Source organism: Pezoporus occidentalis, unplaced genomic scaffold, assembly GCF_034315485.1.
Source record: "Pezoporus occidentalis ecotype Australia unplaced genomic scaffold, CSIRO_AGI_Poc_V1 ctg196, whole genome shotgun sequence".
Taxonomy (NCBI): domain Eukaryota; kingdom Metazoa; phylum Chordata; class Aves; order Psittaciformes; family Psittacidae; genus Pezoporus; species Pezoporus occidentalis.
Genome location: NW_026913811.1, coordinates 1,517,895 through 1,542,229, shown reverse-complemented (window position 1 = coordinate 1,542,229; position 24,335 = coordinate 1,517,895). Strand labels below are relative to the sequence as shown.

Sequence of the window (24,335 nt, the reverse complement as noted above, 5' to 3'; positions counted from 1 at the left end):
CTGTATTGATCATACAGTACTGGCCTAATGCTGGCCTGTTTTACACAGAGCACCTTCCCTACAAAAGTAATTCTTCCTCTTTTCACATATATTCATCCTCAGGTTCTGCTGTTTTAAACAGAAGAACCAGCTAACTGAAAAAAAATTAATCAAATGAAATGTTTTACAAACACCATGGTATTAATGGCACATCTTGTCATTTTTCTTTTTATCTGTTCATCTGGGAATATCTTTTTTTTTGTAACCACAATGAATGCTGTGCACATCACACAATGCTACAAATACAGGACAGACACTTCCATGAATGCAGAAGTTTGATTTGGGAATAAGGTCACTGCATTATATAAACCCTTATTTTAAATGAGCATGTATGGTATGGTATGAAACTCTTAAGACAATATGGTCTATCCTCATAAAGAAACACTCACTGAAACTAAGGGCGAACTGTCGTGGTTTAAACCCAGTCAGGTAGCTTGTTCACTCACTCCCAGTGAGTGGTGCCGAGCTGACAACAATCGAGGTCCGTGTCCGTCTCCCCCCCCCGCCTCCCCGCACCGGGGCTCTCCCCTTCCCCGCTCCCAGAGGAACGGGGAGGAGGATCGAGAGAGTGCAACTCCTACGGGTTGAGACAAAAACAGTCCAGCAACAAATCACCACCGCTACTATCAGCTAAAACAATGATAAGGGAAAATAACAAGGGAAGAGAATACGATACCACCGGCCAAGAAAACAAGTTCCACCTGGAAGCACCTGTCCTTCCGGATAACTCCCAGTTACCCCTCACCCCGGGCATGACGTGCTGTGGTATGGAATACCTCCCTGGCTAGCCTGGGTCAGGCGCCCCGTCTTTGCTTCCTCACAGCCTCCCCTCCTCCCTGGCAGAGCATGAGCCTCACAAAGTCCTTGGCCAAACCAAAATATCCTTATTATCAGCTCTGTTCCCGAGCTGAAAGTCACAACACTGCACTGCACCAGTTAACACAAAGGAAAAACATGACTGCTACTGCGGAACCCAGGACACCAAACAACTTTAGAAACAGAGAAGCTCAAGGATTCAACAGTGAAAAAATCATCTTCATGAAGCAATTGAAACCTGTGATGCAAATTGCTATCATTTTTGGGCCTTCTGTAGCATCTTTGAAGATGTAAAGTTCTGTACCTCCTAGTATAATAATTTCAAGACACACTGTTATTCTGCTGGGCTAGATGTGGTTTCAGGTATATGGTTTCGGTGAGTGGCTGGTGATTTGCAAATTAGAATGGTGGGAGCCCTGATATTTTATAGCACAAGGTATGAATTTTTATAGCAACACATCTGAAGAATTTGTCAACTATTTTATTACTCCCTATAAACAAAGATATTTTTAATTAAATGTGGTCACATAATTGTTAGGTTTTTTTCCTGCCTTTTTTTTTTCTCCTTGATTTCATTAAAAGGCAACAAAAAAAGTGCAAATGAGTTTGAGTTTATTCCTGACAAACCCACCTTGATCACCTACAATTCTGTATTTCTCCAAAGAATGGCCTATAATGAGAACACAATAAGGCTATCAAATCAAGTCAAAGAATATTTCAGAAGAAAAACCTCCTCATAACTTCTGATTTGCAACTACTACCTTTTAAGTGTGCTACAGATTCCTTTATAACATGATATTCAGGCTAAACAGCGTATATTGCAATGGTTTTTTTAACATTTTTTCTTTTTGTCTTTCTTTTCTTGCTCATGGGGAGGTGGAAGTAAAGAAACAGAGCAAAACTAAGATTTATTTTTCTTGCTATCTTTTGTAGCTGTCTGAATGCAGCACCAAGACAGCAGGATGACATTTTATTCTGGCATACACATCTTTCTGTAACAAACACTGTGTGTTTCTGGAAATATGTACCACTGTTGCCAAAACAGAAGATTCTTATCACGGCATTAGGCTTATGTATTTTTATGGTCCTTTAGAACAACTGGAAACAAAAATCTGCACCACTGACAGCAGAAACACAGTGTACGCTCCCTCACTTGTAATGAAATATTGGGAAGTACAAATTTAAAATAAGCAAACAGTGATAAATATGCAGAATTCCTCTCTCTCTCTCTCCATTTCCTCACAACTCCAGCATAATTTCCAGATAGGTTCAAGGAGCCACAGCCTTTGGTAAGTGAAAATTTTCCTTGCTACAGCATGTATAACCGAAGCTGCCCATAACTTCAACATCAACTTTGATTGACCTTAAATCCTTTCTAGGTTGTCACATCAAGGACAAGTCTAAATCTGTGTGCCTTTTTTTGCATTCCTCCTTTGACTTTCAGATCTTTATTGCCTTGTCCTTTCATGGCCTTTATGGTGTAACCGTCATCTATCATTTCTCATCCAGTATTCAAATATCAACCCCCACATTTACATCGCCCATGACATTAGCACCCTTGTGGCATTCTCAGACTATCATCTTCCTTGCTGCTCTTCAGGTTGCCTCTACAACTTGGCACAGCTCTCCATACCCCAAGCCATAAAACTGCCATGATGTCCTCCTCTACATCCCTACCTTATAACTCCTCTTTCCTGTGAAGTCCACAAAAAGTTGATGCAGCAAGTATGTCAAACCACTACCTGCCATGGTCATTTATCAGTGTTTGTTTCCTTCCTCATCTCTTATGTGTTTCCTCTTTTCTTTTCCTTCAACCACAGGTTCTCTGGTGCAGAGGCAACTTTCTGTTGTGCACTTTTACTTGCAGAAGGAGTCCACAAATCCCTAGCAGGGACAGCCATGAGGTCCACCAATGAGCAAGAATAACTGGCACCTACAGCTAAAAGTAGCCCAACTGTAACATGTTTTGTTTAAAACCTATTCCAGTCTTTTGGAGCAGAAGATATAAATAAGAGTAACATTTCTAGGAAGGCCCACAAGTGACTTGCATTATCAGGGAATAACCACCGCTAATAGGCAAGCATAGTCAGTGCAAGTAAAATAGGTCAATATTGAAAATTACAATAGCCAAATAGGTCCTATATTACATTAAGGCATCACACACCTTGGTCTACACAAAACTAAACTTGTATAATACTTTACGGATCTTTAATTAACAGTTAATAAGGACAGGAAAAGTCATAGCCATGTAGATGATACCTATAACAATCTTAATTTCTGAGAGTGTGTTCAGAACAACATTCACTTATTCACTAAGCAAAAACTGTTAAAAAACTATGAATGTTGCCATTAACCTAAAACCACAGCATCCTCCCTGGAAAGTTTAGAGAATACTTTTGAAACTACTCTCTGTTATTATGATTTGCTTAGCTGCAGATCTAAACTGATGGCATTTGTTTCCCATAGGATATTTGTGCAGGACAGGAAACAGATAATACTACTCCCACCTGAAATTTAAGCCAAATAAAAGTAAAGATGCATTAAGCCCCTTGTGACATCAACCTGTATGTCAGCCTGGATTGCAAGATAGTAAATGTGGATCATGGCAAACAAAAATTTCAGAGATGGGTCAAGAAAGCTAGAAAACAAAGCCAGCTATTCTGCAAAGTAGAATAAAAACATCCTTTAAAAAAAACTTCAAAACCTTATTTAATAAAAAGATTATTCTCCATGTATTTTTTTTTTTATCTGCTCAGGATGTGATGAAAATATGTGCACATGTGTATCAGAAAAAAAAATCTTTTTCCTTCATAGAATAATTCATCATAATTATAAAACACCAGTTCCTTTTAGTAAACACTTATTTTACCTACATCCCAGACAAAAAATGCTTAGCAGTGTCTGGGTTTTTTTTCACAATGCACTTTCTGTTAAATGTGGATTTTCTTTCAGTCTTTTGTTTCTATCTGACTTCATTTGTCATACTGTAGGCTTTTTACCCCCTGGCATATTTTTCATTCTTACTTTTTGTTTTGTGTATAAGAAAGGATTTTTATTCAAAATGTTAAGCTTTAATTTAATTTAGGGATTTTTCTTTTTTTTACTTTGTAAAAGCCTTTTGATCCATGAAGTGGAAGAACAATGAAAATGTGTTTTTCAGATCCTGTAAAAGACTGGAACTATATGCCTTTCACATGCCATAAATTTCAGAAAACTCCTTAAAGTGCTTTGGACAGCAGAACACAAGGTTGGATAATTGCTGAGAAAAACACACACAGATGGCTCTCGGTGTTCATTTTATCTTGCTACAAAGATAATATCTATTAAAAATATTTACTATTTAAGGAAAAGTTACAAAATTGAAAGAATCTGATTATACTGATTATAAAATGGACTGTTGCCCATCATCCTGATGTTGCACAGATCTCCTTGCAGGACCATAAATTAGCCTTTTTAATTTTTTTACAATGACTTGACGGTCATCTTAATTTTAAATTGGCAACAAATTTTATTCTTCACATTCTTGAAAACCTGCTAAGTGAGCCATTGACAACATGTAAGCTGGCCAATATATAAAGCAGATTGAAACTAAACAAATGCTTAAAATACTTTTGCATTGTTACCCGAAGAAAAAAAATTACATACATATCATTTAGGAAACCAACTTAGGTAAATACCACAATACTGAGTTTCTGAAATCAGAAAAGCAGAAATGAAAAGAATCTCTGAACTGGAAAATGTTTACAAAACAGTAACACTAACACTCTTTCCTGCAAAACTTTCCTTCAGTAAATCTCAACATAAATTAATCCTATTTTGTAGAAAATACCTTTTTGTTTCTGCTTTTGCTTAAAGGATTGGAACTGTAATTCAGCAAAACACTGAATCTATAAATAATCCATAAAAATCTATTAATTACCCTAGAACTTCAAAATCAAAATGCTTTATAGGACAGAAATTATAGTAAACATAAAAATATTATAATTTCAAATACATCTTTGTAATGAACTCTAGAACTAAAGCACAGCTGCTATGTAGCCCTGAGGATTTTGATACCACCTACAACAGGGACACCATAGTTAGTGACTTTGCCAAAAATGATGGTGATGGTAATTTCCATTAATATCTATTTTCCCTATTTTCACCTGACTGAACTTGTTGGTGGGTTAGTTTCGCAACCTAAAGATACTCAACCTTGTTAAGAGGAGAAAATAAAGAGCTCAGCTGGCAAAACTGAGAAGTCAGGTAGGGGAATCACAAAAGTAATAATTACAGAATTAAGGGTAGTGAAGATTTTGGGAAAGACACATGTAATAAGACAAGGTTAAATTTGAGACTGTTTATGACCTGCTGTCACTTTTGCTAATAGGATGCATTTGCATGTGGCCATTTGAGAGCCGTGGTGGGTGGCAGTTCTGCATTAGTTGAATGAGCTATTTCACTGCATTTCCAATGAAAGCAAGTAGATCTCTTTAAGGATACTCCGCAGTTCCACTTGCGCACTTTCTGGTGCAATCAAGCCTTTCTGGTGCAAACCAGAACCTATTTCTACAGCCTGTTGGATGGCTTGGAAAACATAAGCATAAGCTAGCTCTTCATGCCTATCTTGTAAGCGCTGTTAGTCAAAATGCTTTCAGCAAATAAAAAGGAAAGCATTGCCTTGGCCACAAAAGCTCAATTCCAGATTCACAAACTGCGCCATGAGATTGTACAAGATGCTCCAAGGCACCTTGCCTGGTACCTGCACAAAGGGAGCTGTTTCACTTGGGAGTGCAAGTGTGTCCACGGAAAACAGTCACAAATCTATCTCTGCAGGGTTAATGGAAATTATAAACTCTACTGAGAAACTGGCAGTGCTTGTAACTCACGTGAGTGTCTCACACCAGCTGTGCCAAGGGATCCAGTTTCTGCCATACCCTGCATCTGCCAACTCCCATGAAGAAAACAGCGAGATTTTAATGGAATTTGAGAACTTTACAAACACCCATGGCAGTAAAGGAAATCTGACAGTAGCAGAGTGACTGTACTTTAAAAGTTTCCTTAAGAAGTGCATTTAAATGTAAGAAAATTTTCTTCTGAGATGCCAGCTTTAAACACTCTGCTTAATGTATTGAGGAAAAAGGCAGTCCTCTTCTGATGCTTTATAAAACTCTGGAGCCAAATTATGCCTTAATGCCACTTGTTCTACTCCCATTCCCCCAGATTATAGCCCCAATGAAACTATTAATCACCAACAGAATCAAAGTACAAATTAAATTCCTAATATACTTGTCATAAACCAAAACCATGTAATTCCCTTTTTGCTTTCCTACTCTGGCCAGCTTGGGGGTCACAAAAGCTATGACCTTTGCAGATTAGTCAGTGTAATATTGATTTTGGCCTTTTGCCTCTGCTCCAGCTTATTCAGAAAGTGTTCTATTGATTTTGAAGGAATTATTTGTGGACTACTAGGCATAAGAAGAAAAACAAAGTGAATGTCCTGATTGCTTAGTGGGGCTCCACGTTAAGCTGCACGTGTTACCTAGCTTGCATACACATTCAAAACTGACAATCTGATCCATATATTGTGTATTACAGCAAATATTGTTACATGACTGTGAGCAGAAAAAAAGCAGAAAACAATCTAAAAATTTAAAACATCGTTTGATCATCTCTTCATATCTCAACAGTCAACTATCACTATGTGTAGCAACATTTACGGAAGACTGCTTTATACACAACCTGTATTCACACTCTTGCAATCTCTAACAATCCAACCTGACACATGCAAGTTAAAAAATTGATATGAACAATGATCTAGTTTGAGAGGGAAAGGTTGTGCTGGTTTGTTCATTTCTCAATAAATTCTGTTTGTTTATATTTTAATTTAAAAACATACCTATCTTTACAGCTGTGTCCTTTTTATTAGATTTTGTCCTATCCCCAGCCCAGAACCGATCAACTTACACTCCCAAAGTTCACAGGCACTTCTTCAAAGGGGTGCTGACCGCATGTTAATTATGCTGATTTGCTCACTCCAACGGACAGGTTCAACACATCTTCCGTCCACTCATTTGTTGCTGACCTCACTAGTGTGTTAAGTCAATAAATCTTTATTAAAATAACTTGTTCTGTGTGACTGTCATTTCTCCCACTAGAATGGAAGTGTTCTGTGTATGAGTGATGTCTCAATCCAGGTAGCATTTCTTTTCAGATATATGTACATTATCATAATCCCCATCACCTCCCACTGAAATTCACTGCAAGCAAACACTGCCTCATACAGTGTGTTTATCTAAAAGGAAAAGACCTTTCCTTTTACAGAAAAAAGAAAAAAGATCTTTCCTTTTAAAGAAAAAAGAGAAAAAATAATGTCACATTGGAAATGTTCCCCAAGCGGGTATTATTTCATTAGCCAAATTCCAAGATCACCACTCAGATTTTACTGACAGAAGAATACATCCATTACTATTTTACTCTCATGTGTGACACAAGATTTCCAGAAAGGCAGGTGGAGAAGAGTTATGAGTTGAGCTAGAATTAAGCACTGAAAGAAGAAAGCCCTCCTCTTCCTAAACAGAAAACGGCCAGTAGCATAGGCTATTAGGAATTGGGTAAAACTAATCACAAAAAGGAGGTAATGTTTGCTACAAAATCAAATGGGAGTCTCCTAAAGAGTTTAGTCCCTGGAAACGTTCTTAGGCAGTAACACACAGTGGCGTGCAAAGACACAGAGGAAGCTTGCTGATTCAGCTTTTACTGCACAACACATGAATTTAGTCCATGCAATCACTATGCCATTTTTGGAGAGAACACTACAGCGTTTAGGAAGCACTTGTCTGCAATTACCACCCACAAAGTCACTGTCACATATAAGCTGTGGCATATGGTTTAAAAATTTATTTTAACACAGTGAATAAATACAAGCAAGAAACAACTGATAAAATCAAGCTGGGGGTTGGCAGATGGACAAATGCTGCAACAGGACTAACTCTGTTCTCAGATACTTATGGATGAAATTCCTTTGTAAGGAGAATAATCAGTCCTAATAGAGAAAAGATAGTACTTTGGAAGAGAAGCTTAGTTCTGCTGCTTTACAAAAAGTTTCATGCTTAGGTAGAACAGTTGCTTCCAACAGGGTGGTGTCCATGAAAATAAACAGATTCCTAAACTGGAAGTTTGCCTAATATCCCACACTTTGAGAATAATCTCTCCCTTTCAGTCACAGTATTTTATTTGATCATCAGTAACCATTAAATCACCAAGTGTCTGCCTTACAAAAATACTGGCCTGTCTTGTAATCATTGTTCCTTCCCCATTATGCAACTAAATAGTTACATACTTAAAATGTTTATATGATAGACATTATTACAATATAGCAATTTGCATGTATTTTTCTTGTATTAATAACTTGCATGTCAATAAAATTAGTATTTTTTGAAAAAGGATCTCTTTATTTTAACTTATTGTACCTTTCTGTGACTAAAATTAATCCACTTGGGGATCATGCAGAAAATGCAGTTAAAGGCAAAACATGAATGTCTCCTATACAGGGCAAGCACCAATAAAACTGAGTGCCAGAGTGCCCAAACCCTATCACTCACTGTCTTTCCAACATCGTCCACTGCTGTTCAATTCAATTTGGTTTGTGCTATAGCTCTCAGACACACGGATAAGGAAGTCAGGCACAGCTAGCAACAAACAGCTGCACCCAAACTCTGAAGGACAGTCTAGTGAAAGCCACATTTTTCTTAAGTTTGTCCGTACAGAATGGGATGAATTCCAAAACAAATGTTGCAGCAGCACATGCACAAAAGTATCCTCTTCCTCAGCCTACCCCCCTTCTCGTAGGACTACTCTAGTGGTCCGAAACAAATTTCGGCAGTTCCACTTAGCTCTAATGTCACACAAAAGCCTTTAGAGGATCACCAGCCCCTCCAGAGATCATACTGTTTAAAGGTATGTGAATAAAGGCTCTTTCAGTTTTGGCCTGTTGCGTACACAGACCAGAAAGTATTTTTGCTATTGAGGTTGCTGTTAAAAGCAATCAAAGGCAACCAGCGGAAGATGAAGCAGAGGAAAAGAGCTGCACATGCATTCAAAATGAATTATATCAGACAGGTAAGGGAAAAGGATTCTAGAAAATCCTGTGAGAAGAAGGATTATTTCCAAAGGCAGATTTAGAGGTTCCTGTCTTGCCCAAAGAGCCCTTTCAGCAAGTTTCAAACTTGGAAATCTCAACAAATAGCAATATTCCCCATTCTATGTTGTCTAGTGATACACACTTCTTCACAGTTGATTAATTAAAGAAAAGATCAACAAATAAGCTTTTTGAAAGAAAGATAACATTTTTTGACGATTTCTTTGGACAATCCCACACCCTAGATTAAGATTGTTATTATAGTATTACTGCATTGCTAACTCTTTCAGTTTTACGCTTTACAAGAAAGTTGATGTTTCTTTAGAGCTGTTTAGGGAAAGAATCACATTTAGGTATATACAAAGACTATACAACAAATGTAATCATCTTTAAATGGTTAAATTTTCCCTCATGTAATTTATTATTATATTTATTCACACACACTCTGTGTCAAATTTCACCAAATATGCTGCCTGAACAACAGATTTGCATTACCTGCAAGTTTCTGAGAACAAATTAACTCATGACATTTAGCGTTGCTGCTACAGGATAATACTGTTTACAAGTAAATGAAAAAAATCAGGTCACACAGGGGGAACCTGATAACTCAGAACAGCCATCTGACCAGAAAGCAGGAGCCCAAGCACAGGATCAATGGTAATCTGCCCAAAGGGGAGGACAACATTGTGGAAAGAGGATGAGACAGGCAGAAGCAGGTGAAAACTCACCACTGGAGCAGTTGGGTCCTCCCCAGCCAGGCTCACACTGACAGGTGTTCGGAGCAATACAACGACCGTGTACACATTTATCAGCACAATGAGCTGTCACAGAAGGAAATAAAAAAAAAGAATTAAAGAAGGACTATTAATAGGAAAAAAATATTCTAAACTTATTACTAATCCAGACCTTTGCTGTCTCACATATCTTTTAAAAGTGAAACAAACATTTGTGTATTAATGTTTGATGGCATCTCTGCAAAATAAATTTTCTTAATACACCTGTCTCCTATTTCTCCAAAGTTTGAAGGCTCTGACTAAAACCATGTCTGTGCTACTAAAATATTTTGGCATTTAATGAAGCAAAATCATCCACATTTAATGAAAAAAGAGACACAGTAGGACATAGGCTGGAAACCCATCTGAATACAATCCTGGGCTAGAGGCTGTAGGTTGCCCTGCCTGGGAAGCTAGGGAAGATAACTTCCACAAGTCCTTTCCAACTGCAACTACTCCCTGATTTTCTCAAGCAAACTCTCACATTAAGAAAAAGAGGGAAACTTCTGCACTCATAAAAAAAAAGGGATTCTTTTGCAACAATGCGGATAAAATACAATGCACAACAGATCAGAATTTTAATATTGAAGCACAACAACACAGTGATATTGATTAAGGTGAGGCACAAGATATAAATCATATGAATCACTGCAACCTGTAAGTGCTAAGCAGAGCTCGTGGGGGTTTTTTGTTTGGTTTTTTTGTTTGTTGGTTTGGGTTTTTTTTGCAAGCATGTACTTCTACAGTTAAATCTTACTTTGAAATAAAGCTTTTATTTGAAACTTTTAAGAACAATTTGAAATAGTTCTGATAGCTAGCACATCAATGTAACTATCTCAGAATACAACACACTGAAAGGAAGAATCTGCAACAATCAGCAGTTCACTAGCTTCATATTCATCACAAAATACCCTTAAGCTTTCCAAAATATACACACTGTAATACTTTCCTTCTAGCTTGAACAACAATAAAACCTAAAAAATGTACACAGTATGAGAATTTTCTTTGTACTAACACTTCCAGAGAAACTACTACAGGACCCTGATTAGTATGCCAATGAACACAAGGTGAATGATGGGAAAAAGACAAAGTTGGTGTTTACAGTAAGTTTAATGGGACTATACATGAATCAAATTTGTTCTGAATGGATTGAAAATGCTCTACATTAATTAGGAAAAATACTTGAAAAATGTCCCGTTTTTTCCCTAATCAAACACGATGTAGCACATTAGTCATTTATGTATTTTGTGTAGCCAAGAAAAAGGAAAGCCATACAGCAATCAATCACATATATTATTAAAATCTTTCATTATCTAGTATCCCAGCCACTAGTTGCAGAATTGATTTTTGTTTTCAGTTTTTATTTCTACTATTTTTCAGCTATGCATTGGAACGATCTTCATTAGAAACGAACAGAGAGAATATGAATTTTTAAACATCAGATGAGACAAGAAAGCTAGTTCATTGTTTTCTATTATGAAAATAATGACTTTTAATAATACATAACAATTTTTAATTAGTCTTATATCTAGACATGAATTACTTGTATCTTTGAAGATTCCTGCCTAGTAAATTCTACCTTGGGAACTGAAGCTCTTGCTAAACCAAGTGTGTGAAAAATCTTACCAATAAACCGTTAAAACATTCCATCATCTAATCTGTGAAAAAGATGGAAAAAAAAATACAAAAATAAAAACATTATAAGGAAATGGACCCAGTGCAAGGTACCAAAGAAACTCGTTGAGCATCGCTTTGCACTGCCCCTCATGGCATGCTGAGCACAGAGGTCCTTCCTACAGTCCCTGTGTTACAGCACATACTATGAAACTGTGCAAATAATCATCAATTACTACAAATAATACAATAGAGTTGTCTTAGAAAAAATGTATAACAGATGAAACTTTGGGGCAGAGTCTTCACCATGCAAAGTCATCTCACAAATTAGAGCTGTATTCTTTCCTTAGCCACAACAGCATAAATCAACAGCAGCTGCTCTTCAGACACTGAAAAGGTGTTTCAGTTTTCCAGTAGTAGAAGGTAAATCTAACACAACTCTTCAAAAAAGGCTGTAACTAGTAAGCCTCTACATAAGTTATCTATAGGTAGCAATGTTGGGAGTTTTGACAGCCAAAACTCTGCTGACTTTAATGATGAAGAAATATTGGATAACGAGCACTGATGGAAGTTGTATAATACAAATATTGCTGCTTCCAAATAACTTCAATGAAGATCAATTAAAATTTTGTGTGTGTGAATATATATGAGACACACAAATACACTTTACAGGGTAACTGATTCATAGCAGCTGAATCACAGTTAACAACCCTAAGAGACAGCATCTGTAAAAAAAATTATTACACTGAACATGGGAATAAAAGAACCTGTATCTGCACATAAACTACATTCAGATCCGATCAGAAAGTCCATCAGATCTAAACTTTTTGTTTTTTAAACTCATGATGACTGTACAGGGGTGGTCTTTTCCATAAAACTCTTAACAGGTATCTATTTCTACTGCGACTGTCATCTTCTTATCAATTGCATTAGTCAATTTTGTATCAATTTGGACAGTTTATAGTAAAACAGTTATCTTTAATTTAGAGTAGAACAAAAAAAACCAAAAATCTTCATATGAGTGATGAAAAGGCCTGTTTGCATATTTTCCATATATGCATATATTCCATACATACATATTGTATATATATATGTATATATACACAAATACGCACACTGAATCCAAAGACAAAACACAAAAGGAATTTTCATCAAAAAGTGAAAACATAACACAAGTTTCACCCATTGAAAGTTCTGAGGAACAAGTATGGAAGTCAGAGTCACAAGTCTTGTATCGTAAGTTAAATCCAAATTCATCTGTTCAGACTGGACTCCAAAAGACTAAAATTATTCCCACTTAAATTTCAGCTAGTGCTTTTCTCTGGTTGTTATTCATTCTTTTCTCTTTGCAAATATAACATTTACAGATTAGCAACATGAGTCTGCACATTCTCACAATTCTTTATGCAGTGACAACTAATTCTCTTCCCACTATAGGCTGTGAAGTGGCACTGCAACTAGTAAGTAAGTACTACCTCTAGCAGAACAGTGAATGGTGAGTATTCACACTGTAGATTTCTGTTATTTTAAAAAGGAAATCATAAGATTTCAGTGAAGTGTTAAGTCATACCAAAATCATCTACCAGTAGAATTTTCTAATTGAGCTTTCTGAATTGAGAAGTCAAATAAAGGAACAAATGAACAAAACACCAACACCACCATAAATATTATAGCCTTTTAGAAACATCCTACGTCTTCCACTAAGAAAATAATAATCAAAACTCCATGTAAAATAAAATTACCCTAATGGTAATGCTGTGCACATTGTGGAGCAATATCAGCATAAATGAAGGTATCTGCAACACTTCAGAAGGCTTTGATTCTCTTCTCTTTTTGCATATAAAAAAGGGGGAAGGTGAGTATGTGTTCTTCAGTGGGGGTGCCATTTTCTTGCAGGAAGAGATATTGTGTTGGCTTTCTGCCATTGATAGTTCTGCTGTGATGACATAGAAAAAGAATCCTCCCCATACACTATCTCTTACATTTGATCTCAGCTGTCAGCACCACACTTGCTTTCGAAGTTCAACTGGATGACTAGTAATAATACTAGCAAATACACAGCGAATGCAGGCATCATCTATTAAGTACAAGTTTACTACAAAGAAAGCTGGTTGAAACAATGGAAAGCATGAAATATTTGCTGCCTTCCACTAACTGCTGAGCTCCTTCTCTGCCTTGAATCTTCAGCTGTACTTGCAGATCATGAGGACTGAAGGTCTCTCAATGCCTTCCAGGGTCAACCATTACAGCACCAAATAAATGTAAAGTTAGCTCCACTGAAGGATCTTTACTTTTAATGCAATTTGGAGCCTGAGGCATTCAAAAATTGTATCAAAATTCAGAGCAGGTTATGTCCTGAATATCAGCATTTGGCATCTTCTATGAAACAAAAATAAAAAATTGCTCTCATGAGACCTCACCTGGAGTATTGTGCACAGTTCTGGTGTCCTCAACATAAAAAGGACATGGAGCTATTAGAGCAAGTCCAGAGGAGGGTCATGAGGATGCTGAGGAGGCTGAAGCACCTCCCGTATGAAGACAGGCTGAGAAAGTTGGGGCTGTTCAAGCTGGAGAAGAGAAGGCTGCGTGGAGACCTCATAGCAGCCTTCCAGTATCTGAAGGGGGCCAGTAAGGGTGCTGCGGAGGGACTCTTCATTAGGGACTGTAGTGACAGGACAAGGGGTAATGGGTTAAAACTTAAACAGGGGAAGTTTAGGTTACATATAAGGAGGAAATTCTTTCCCGTTAGGGTGGTGAGGTACTGGAATGGACTGCCCAGGGAAGTTGTGAATGCTCCATCCCTGGTGGTGTTCAAGGCCAGGCTGGACAGAGCCTTGGGTGAGATGGTTTAGTGTGAGGTGTCCTTGCCCATGGTGCGGGGGTTGGAACTAGATGATCTTAAGGTCCTTTCCAACCCAAACTATTCTATGATTCTATGATTAGTACAACCAATGTGATCTGAATTTACTGTTTTCAGTAGTACTAAGTTAATACAGAATTAATTTACTACATATACTATAGCTATGCAAAAGCTGTAGTCACATGAGGCTCATCATTATACTTCTCAGATGATCAGTCAAACTATTAGATACTTCAAAAATAATACTCCTTAATTAAAAATTAAATATGATCATTCAAATGCTGTACAATAACAAAATGTAGTTAGAAAATAGTTATTGTAAATCTAATATATACACATTAAAAACAAAAAGGTTAAAAAAATTGCCAATATGATCTCAGATAGATGCATTTTTCAAATATTTTAAAATATTTTTAAAAATATAATTTTGATCCTGCGTTTCCATGTGCAGAAAACAGCTTAAATCAAAGATCTTACTGTTGCATTTTTAAATTCCAGGAAGTGCTGTAAAGCAAAAATATAAATGGGAATAGTGTGATGTGTTATGACATTCACAGGTTATAATTGCCAGGGATACAAATAAATCCTGTTGGTTACTTCCAGTATGCACCTCACAACAAGCAGAATGGTGTAAATTAAGGAACAATTTTGTATTTGGATTGAATAAATACATTTAGTGTACATATTGATATTGATTTTCAGACTGATTTATTGGTAAAACACAAAGACTTATCCACTGCACTGCTGTCTGCTAAACTGTGCAAAATCCAGTGGCAATGACAAATCTCATTATCTGCTATTTCACAGAATGTTTTCCTGGACAAATTTCACCACACTTTGAATGCTGTGCTTCACCACTGACATCACAAGGCAGACAATAATGCAATGAATGTATCTCCATATTTCTCAATCTCAACTGAGAAAAAAAAAACACCAGGTAAAGCAGTGTGCCATAGAGAGTTACATAGAGCCAGTCTTTCACATATGCCTCCGTCCAGGTCCTGCTGCAGAGGGAGCCTGCCAGCAGGACCCTACACAGACCAGCCAAGCCAGGGTTTGACTCAGGCGTGACACAGAGCTTCAAATGCAAGCAGCCACCAAAAGAGCTCACATGTCATGGCTTTCCCAATAAACTGGGGGTTTCCCTTTTTTTCTCCTGGCAAGTCTTGCCACCTGGTTGCTTGCCCAGAAACTAGGCAACAAGCCCAAGGGCAGCCCCTGCAGTCCAGAGGCTCCAGACCCTTTCTGGTCTGCTCTTAGAGACTCACATTTCCAGAAAAAAAAATGAAGTATCTTCCCTCAGTCCCTCTGACATTGTTCAATAATGTTTCTCAGGTTTTCTGAATCTCTACTAGAAAAGCTGAAGCCAAGGAAAGGATATAGTATTTTTTTTCATTATAATGCATGCCTTTTCTCTAAAATTAATGAAATTATATGTACAGGTCAACATCACAAATGACGTTACAGAAAAAAAGATTGCCCCTGATGAGCTCATTTCTAAAAGGAGATGAAAAGATGAAGAGATTTGGTTCCCTGGCTTCTGGAAAACTTAACACAGCAGTCCATGCTGCACATTCACAGGGACAAATAATTCGAAATACTGTTGAATCATTTCCATGTGTAGCCCTACACATTTGCCTGCCTCCAAGGATATGCTGTCCTTCTGAACTGCATGCCTATCACAAGCTGTCTGCCTTGAGTCCTGCTGACATGAGCATGTAGCTACCCAACCTGCTGTATGACTTTGAACAGCCCTACGTTAAACTATTAATCATACACTTCTAGGGCTCTGGATTCTATGGTTCTATGATTAACACCTGCTCTGTTTTCATTCTGCCTTTTTGATATGCTTTTGAGCTAATACCATTTGAGGAATCAGACCTTCCTAGGTCTTTACAAGGCTGCACAAGAGAAAGAGCTGAGCACAAGCCACCACCAGACTCTGGACACAGCTTTTCCCCCTTTAGACTTCAGAAGATACGGAGTAAGGGATGTGTCACATGAAAAGGTGGTGCTACCACCTTTAAACAGTTGTTACAGATCTCTGTATCTGCAACACAGACCAAGCATAGGGATCAACCGGAGCCCGCACTAAGGACAAAACCTCGTATTTCTCTTCTGGTTTTGAACATTGTATTTATTTACTGTGTTGGAAAATGTACTGACACTTGTGCTGTGCATTTTCCACATGATCATTACTTAGAATCACATCAAGGCTGGTTACTTAGACATCTGAGATCCAATCATCCTGTCATTTGCAACACCAACTGACTTCGAGAGCTGCACGTGCACCACTGATGAATAACTGAGCCCCTACAATAGCTTCCACAAGTCACCCATCAAAGGAGAGTCAAACCAGCATTGTGATAAATGTATGGAATTTCAAAGCAACTAGAAGCTAAACTTACGGACACACATTTCCCTGCTTTCATAAAATCCAGGACAGCACTGGGATTTACGCCTGTACATCGTTTTTTCACCATGTCTGTAGGCAGTACGGTAACTGATCCTAGAGAAAAGAATGAATGGTTGTTACATACAATTCATGGTTCAGAAACAAAATAATAAATATTCTTATATATTTTATAAAAACATTCTGGTATCAGTAAGAGGAGAGAAAAAAGGTTCAAAGAGACCTTGATTTACCTGTCGCTGAGCTCAAGAGTCCTACTGGTTCCACAACAAGCCTTATGTCTGTGGGTGGCCAGACAGTAGGGAAAACAGTTAAGGATTTTGACTACTTAACTAATATGCAAACCAGAGCATCACTGCCTTTGCCATTAGCACTCTCTATGGAAGCTAAAGGCTGGCAATACAAATCAGTTTGCTGGACCATTGCAGGTATCAGTTTCCACGGGGAAAACTTCTTGGGATCATCCTCCCAAGGGTGAGTCAGGTTTTCTAGAAGCATAGATGTGAGAATAGTCCTTTTTAAGGGAAGAGACAGGAGGGCTGAAGGAGAGCTAGGGCCCCCTAGGCAGCTGGCAGCACAGCATGCCTCCGGCAGTGAGGATGACTGTGTTTTGTCAAATGCAGCCCTGCAGGGCTATGGTGAGCAGTACACAGAGTATCAGCACAAAAACCCATCACGAACTGCAGAAAATACAGCTTCCTTCTGACATGAGCAAGTCGTATTTATCAGAAGTGGTGTATCTCATCATTCTCTCCTCTCTGCTCCTCACCGTGTCCATAAATCTCCAAACCTGCCTCACCTCACCTGCTGACTACATACTCCACCAATGAGTAAACGCATCTCCACAACATCTGAGACAGTCTGAACTCCCAGTAAAGAACAGCTTGTATATAAATGTCATAGGTAAAAAGAAATAAAAATCTCTCTTTGAATGCAGCATCTGCTTTTTACGTACTGTCTGTACTGATCTGTCTCCTCCAGCTGTTGAGCTCCAGGGAGCCTTTCCTGCTGCTGACAGTTAATACTTATAAGGACATTCTCTGGAGAAAATGCTTTTTATAGCTGTCACCAGTTTTAATCATTTGCCCCTCGCTTACTTTCTGTAAGCACAAGGAGTTCTCTTTAACAAATATTTTATTTTCCTGTCAAGTAGCATACACTTGCCCCAGAACATAAGGTTGCAAACAGCAAAAGGTCTTGCATGGTATTTTTCTACAAATACACCTCACAGGGTCTGAGGAATTTAATTTTGTACATTGCATGCTTTTTCTCAAACTGTCTGTTTTCTGTTAGCACTCCATGGGATGTTACTCCCTAATCTGTTGATAAAACATATGTGATGCTGCTTGGACAAGCATCTTCCAGTTGGTACAGACTGTAGCAGTTAGACAGACTAGTCACTAGAGCTAAAATATCCAACGTCTGCTTGAGTTTGCCAGACACAAAATCTTTACAAATATCTATAAGATCAGCAGTTGGACAATATCAACAACTATACATCACCTGTGTCGTGTGCACTTAAACCAGTTTAGGATGTCAGTACAGCTGGTGTAGTAAATTTGATCAAAAGGATGCGGATATGACTCTTGCACTGTAACTGAGTAACTGGGGAGAGAAAGAGAGCAAGCAGAGAGTTTATGAAGCAAGTCTGATTTAAGTATCTTTTACAGAGTAAAAGTACAGAAAGGAATAAATATAACAAAATAACAAAATATTGCAATAAAAATAACAAAAATTCACAGAAAGTTCAAGTAAAACACAAACCAGCTAACTTCACAATACAGAAGATATCAATTAAAAGTTTTTTCTTCCATGAAGCAAAGAAACAAGTTTATGCAGAGAGCTATCATGTCTCTACTGTGTAATACATTTGATAAAATGGTACTACTAAACATCTAAAGAAAAGTAATGTAAGCCTAAATCTAAAAAACCCAAACCACCTGTCTCTCAAATGAGCAGCAAATTGAAGTAGCATGTAGCACATGTTCTCCTGTGGCAATAAACTTTTACTAATCTCACTGGATATCTGGAAAACTAGTTAAGAGCCAGAAAATGAGGATTCTTCTATTATACAACATACATATATGTTGTTATTATCATAAAAACTATTATTTTCTGCCAAATTATAAGTACAGTGCCTTAGAAATGAAGCTACACTCTGAACTCTAGAGCCTCCAAAGTTGTCAGTGCAGGAAGAGGAAAACAGCCCTGTTGCAAAAGGGAAAAATACTGCATCATCCTAGAAAACTCTTCAGCAGGCTGATTGTGCTGGCAATCAGTCGGTTCTTGATTGCACAAGAGGGTTAGAAAATAGAGGAATGCATGGCAAGTTCCTGCTGTGGGACTAATTCACAGGACCAGCCAAAATACTAAGTATGTAGCCCATCCGGCTTTCACTCACACCCTCTTTGACCTTTGACCTCTTACCACCTTTTGTAGGCTAACAGCCACAATCTCCTCTTCCTCCTGTCATCACCTACACTAAGTGAAAAAACATCTAGACCCACTTACTCTAACTGCCTGGAACTCACTCTGTTTTTCCTATGTCCAACTGAAGGTAAACAATGCTAATCCATCCAGCTGTCAGACCTAGTCTGACAAAACATTGATGGGGTGCCGATGCCTGCCTGAGGCTGTGTGCTCTCTGTTCAAGGCAGGGCACAATCTCCCCCTTCTTGCTGTGATCATGGTTCATTTGTAAAAAACAATTTATTACTGGCTGGGGTAGATTTATTTAAAGCATGCAGCACTGCCAGTGACAGCAGCAGTAAATAGCTTGTAGCTGGGGTATACTTTCATATTTATGTATGAAATATGTATACTTTCATACTTTTTTATGTATACTTTCATACTTATGTACCTTTGTCACTTGTTCTGAGCTACAGCATGAATGTTTCAGTACGTTTACTTGGAGTTCCTCCCTATTCCTGAGAATCAGCAGAAGGAAAAAGTTCATGCAATAAAATGGGCCAGGTATATTTCGCTTTCTGTACATCTTGATGTTTGTTTTTAAATACATCATGCAATGTAAATAGTTATATTTGGGGCTTTTCTCCCACTTTGCTTTTGCTACCTTATATCTTCCCTCAAAACTGCTTTTACCACTAAAAGCAGTAAACAAAGCCTATGGGGTGAATACTGCAAGCAACTATTTGTATGGTTTGTATGGCAACTACTTCATATACACATTGTTGTATAAACCAAACTGTACACAACAGTAGGGGCAGAGACTCCTAATGCTTCACATGAATCTCAAATAAATTCCTGGAGAATTTTTTTTTTTTTTTGTGGAAAGACTTTATTAAAAAGTAAATAGAGTTTTCCATTTTCTTTGTAAAGATTCAGCCATAACAATTGCAAACAAATGTACAGTGTCTTTGCAACACTCCCAGTGATTAAACCCAAAATACAGTTTACTGTAAATGCAGGAAATACTTGATGTCCTCAAGTGAACAGTTAGACTGTCTCAAGGACTAGCTGATCAACCATAATAATAATAATAATACATAATAATAATAATACCATAAAGCTTGATTTCACTACTATAACCTTTACACAAGAAAAGAAATGCCTCTAGCTCAACCTCCCCTACCCATTGTGGTGTGCTATTCATGTGAAACTAGGTGAAAGAATGGGCCAACTAAACTGGTTAATTTCTTTCTGTATGTCAAAAATCTCTGAACATAAAAATAAAAAAAATAAAAAAACAACCCAAACACAAACCAGATCTTAATTCAGATTCTGTGAATGAGAAATTGAGTTAGAAAGAATCAACATAATCAAATTTTGGCCAAACTCCAATATGGTTAATTATCTTTTGCATATGTAAAAGCTTCTTTTCACTTAAATTGAAAAATCTATTTTTATTCACTTCTTATACCCAGGTGGTTGTGTAACATTGCTGGTGCCACTGTAGTGGTTTTCACATCCTAACACCCTACTGCAAAAATGACTGCATTTCAGCCCAGTGTGAAATAGTCTTTTACTTCTCCATGAACTTACCTTGCCTATGCAGTAACGTGAATTTTTTCCCCAGCTCATTACTCAACTAAAAGCTTTAAATCATTTAAAATCTGCTAAGTAAAACCAAAATTATTACAATCAGAATTCATGTCATGTATTTTCCAGAAGAAAACATTACCTTTCCCAGTGGCTACACACATTGGGATCTTCCAGATTCAAAGATAAAGTTGTCCCCATCCAATGGTACAGGAGTATGACAGGGAAGCCAAACAAAGACCTCAAGTGAAGAGTCATCTTTCCAAAAAGGTGGCTGTATGAAAAAATATTTATAACATGTTATTATACAGATTATAAAGGAGGTAAAACTGTTGACCCATCTATAATCAATATACATGATATCAAGCAACAGGTACTTCAAGAAACACACACTGCTTATCCAGCAGTAGCAGTACCATGCCTATTTTGGAAGAACCCAAATGAAGTAGTTTCACATGAATGGCAGGGCAGCCAGGTGGTGAACAAACTACATTTTAGAGGTCCCACTGTCCCATCAAATTGCAAGCAGCCACGCTCAGAGGCTGTTTAGTGACAGTTTGTCCACACCAAATGACAGAGCTACAATTTAAAATAAAGGCTGGCATTTGCTCAAGACAGCAAGTGTAGAAAGGTTCAGCTGATGACACACCACTGGAAATCCTGCGCATCACTTACAAGGAGGGGTCTGTGCTACTCCATTGTCAGCAGCATCCCCAACTCCTGCAGCCTACACCGGCCTCCTGAAAACACCACATAACACTCCATCTCAAGCAGCATCTTTCGTAAACAGCTCTTCCCCAAAATTACACACTGCCTTCACTATGTGGCCTCCCTAAGGAAGCGCTAGTGCCTGGGCCCAGGCCACCAAGGAGAGGTAATGCCCAGGGTCTCCTTGGAAAAGCCTGTACCCTAACACCTGGGCACTACCTTGACCTCAGTATCTCCATAAACTACCTTCCTACAGGACCCAGGCATCATATGGAGACATGCAAGTCAGAGCAACAAAATCCAGTACAAGATACTCCATAGGACTCAGGGAGTCGTGGTGTTTTCCAATGCAAACGTATAAATTAAATTATATATGTGTATGAATACTTATCAGTACTTCAAGATGCTACACTACTGGAAGGTGCAATGCAAGGTCATGACTTGCAAACAATGGCATGGTTCTTTTATTAAATAACATTAATTTTATATACAGTAATTTTCATGCAAACAATCATGGGAAGGGCTAAAAGACTCTTCATTGTTAACAAACAGCCTCACATTATCCTGCTCTTTATAGATGAATTCCCAATACAGTTTTGCAAAAATACCCCCTCCTCTGCCAGCTGTACAATTTCCAAACAGACTAAACACTTTGATAACAAAAAAAGTAATAGCATAAGAATCTAAAATATTGTCCCAACACTCTGACTAGGTCCATGTTTCTTTTCAAGCAAACAATTTTAGTTTGCATATTGAAATACTTTTAATCCAACCTGCCATTAATCCACAAATGCCAGACTGAATGCTAGTAGAAGGTAATTTGTAACAAACTGCTACATTTCCCTTTCAGTGAACATTTGACTTTATATCCCTGTTTTCACATGAAATTTAACAGCATGTGGCTACAGAGTTTTGTTGGTTTTTTTTTAAAAGATATCGAGTCTAATCTGTAGTTAAGAAAATAAATTCTAATAAATATGTCTGGTTTTAAATAATACCAGTATTTTTAACAAAGTAAATTAATCAGAAGTAGAAATTTCTTACTGTAAATATTATGGAACAGAATAAAGCAAACCACACCAATAACTTTATTATAAGAAAAAATGTCTGCTGGGCCAGAATAAAAATAACAAAAAAAAAGGGAGACAGATGAAATAGTCTTACTTTACAATACCTTCTTCAGAAGTCAGCATAAAAAAAAGCATACAAAAAGAAACTATTATTTATAAGGTACCTGAGTATACAGAGATGATCCCATTTTGCTAAATCCCTCTTGAAAAATCAGGGCTGCTGAAAGACATTTCATGGTCTGTAACTGTTTCTCTGCATGCACACTGCATAGCAAAGTAGTTAGTGTGCAGTTGTTCAAAAAGCAGTAAAAGCAGCTGTGTTTTCAGCTAATAATTTCAACAAAGTGGTGATTTCCCTCATTGAGAATAGTCACTTTGATTATGCAGACTGTAAACTGTATTTCCTTTTTTTCTTTAATTCTCAATTTCAGCAACTTTCCTATTTGGATGCACTTAACAAAATTTAAAATAAAATCCTATTTAAAAAAAATCATTTGCATGAGCCCCCTAGTGTAAAACTTGATTGCATTCCAGATCTTTGGCTTAATTATTAAGGAAAATCAAAACAGAAAATCAGTACAACTGATTAGCATTGCTAAAGTGTTTACATTAGCAATAAAAAATGTAGATGACTCATTTAACTCTTGCTGTCTACAGTTTGCACGGAGATGCCCTGTTCAGAGACTCACTTTTCATATTATATATTGCTTATGTCACTCAATAATGCATCAGTATCTTCACTACCTATATATACCATAGAACCTGTGGTTTGAGTACTGAAAATGCTATGTTGGAGAATGTATTCTGTATGCAAATTAGTTATCAGCATATGCATGAGAGAGTATATACCTCATGCTAAAACTGAAAACTCCTCTGACCTCCTACACCACATTGTATAATTTATGTTCCTGAGCAGTAAACAGGAATTTTGCTACCAGGCATTGAGCTTTATACCATGAGTAGCACTGTTAATCTCCATGAAAAAGACCTTCAAAGCAGCAAATGGTTGTCCCCAAAATACTTTCCAATATCCAGCAACATGTTTGCATATACAGGGGGCAAAGAAAAAAAACAGACTTTTTCAAGCTTCATATTGGAGTGAGCAAAATACATTTTCCCATCATTTTGAGTGTTAACCAGCATGTACGACCCCCTCAGCACGGGTGAAGTCTCTGACTTTACAATCCGTCTGAACACACAACAAATTCAAACTAGCCCACAGTGTTTTACTGCCAGGTCTTTCTTCCACTAAAGTACACCACAAAACACATATGTTTTAACAGAACACTAAAAATCTTATCATCCTAACATTTTTTATACTATTTGAGGAAAAAAAATTTAGTTGGCAAAGCTCCATCATTATTTTCATTTGGGCAGGATCTTTAAAGAAGGTTCTCTATTTGGAAGGTTCTGAAGGTTCTAAACTAAGAGGTCTGTTTAGCTTACACACTTCTCTGTTTCCCTAGACTTTAAGGCAGGCCCATGGTTTAAAAATATTGACAGGAAAACACTGCAATTGCATAAAGCAGCCACAGACTACTTCCTAAAACTCTGTAATCTGATTAAGGAAAATTAACTCATTATATGCTTACTTCAGCAAAGGAAGATATTAACAGTCATCAATAAGTCAAATAAAAAAATTAACCTGATCATCCTAAGGCATACTATTAATTACTAACAAGCTCATTTTAAAATGGAGTAACAGGTGTGCAGGTATCCCAAAAATATACTCCTGTAAGTCCCTCAAAATACATTTTAATGGCAGTAACTACACAAACTGCATTTGTCTCACTAGTAAGCAGTTGAAAAAGCCTGCATGTGCACCATACAAACACAAACAGTTAACCATTACTACCCATCATCTGAAATTTGTAGGCACTTCCTGTGCCACTACTAAATATGTTAACAGTTTTGCACGTTTTGC

General features: G+C 37.5%; 1 protein-coding gene across 2 annotated transcripts in view; it reads right to left on the bottom strand.

The window, feature by feature from the left end:
• The window catches only part of MEGF10 (multiple EGF like domains 10), a 99,170-nt gene that overhangs the window by 51,993 nt on the left and 22,842 nt on the right, over positions 1-24,335 (bottom strand). For both annotated transcript variants that reach the window (XM_062617443.1, XM_062617442.1), the window contains exons 2-5: positions 20,776-20,907; positions 18,138-18,239; positions 16,630-16,730; positions 9,703-9,795 (exon numbers count right to left, since the gene is read on the bottom strand). In XM_062617443.1, the coding sequence (XP_062473427.1) occupies positions 9,703-9,795; positions 16,630-16,730; positions 18,138-18,239; positions 20,776-20,891 (412 nt within the window). In that variant the 5' untranslated portion in view covers positions 20,892-20,907. The remainder of the gene's footprint in view (positions 1-9,702; positions 9,796-16,629; positions 16,731-18,137; positions 18,240-20,775; positions 20,908-24,335) is intronic.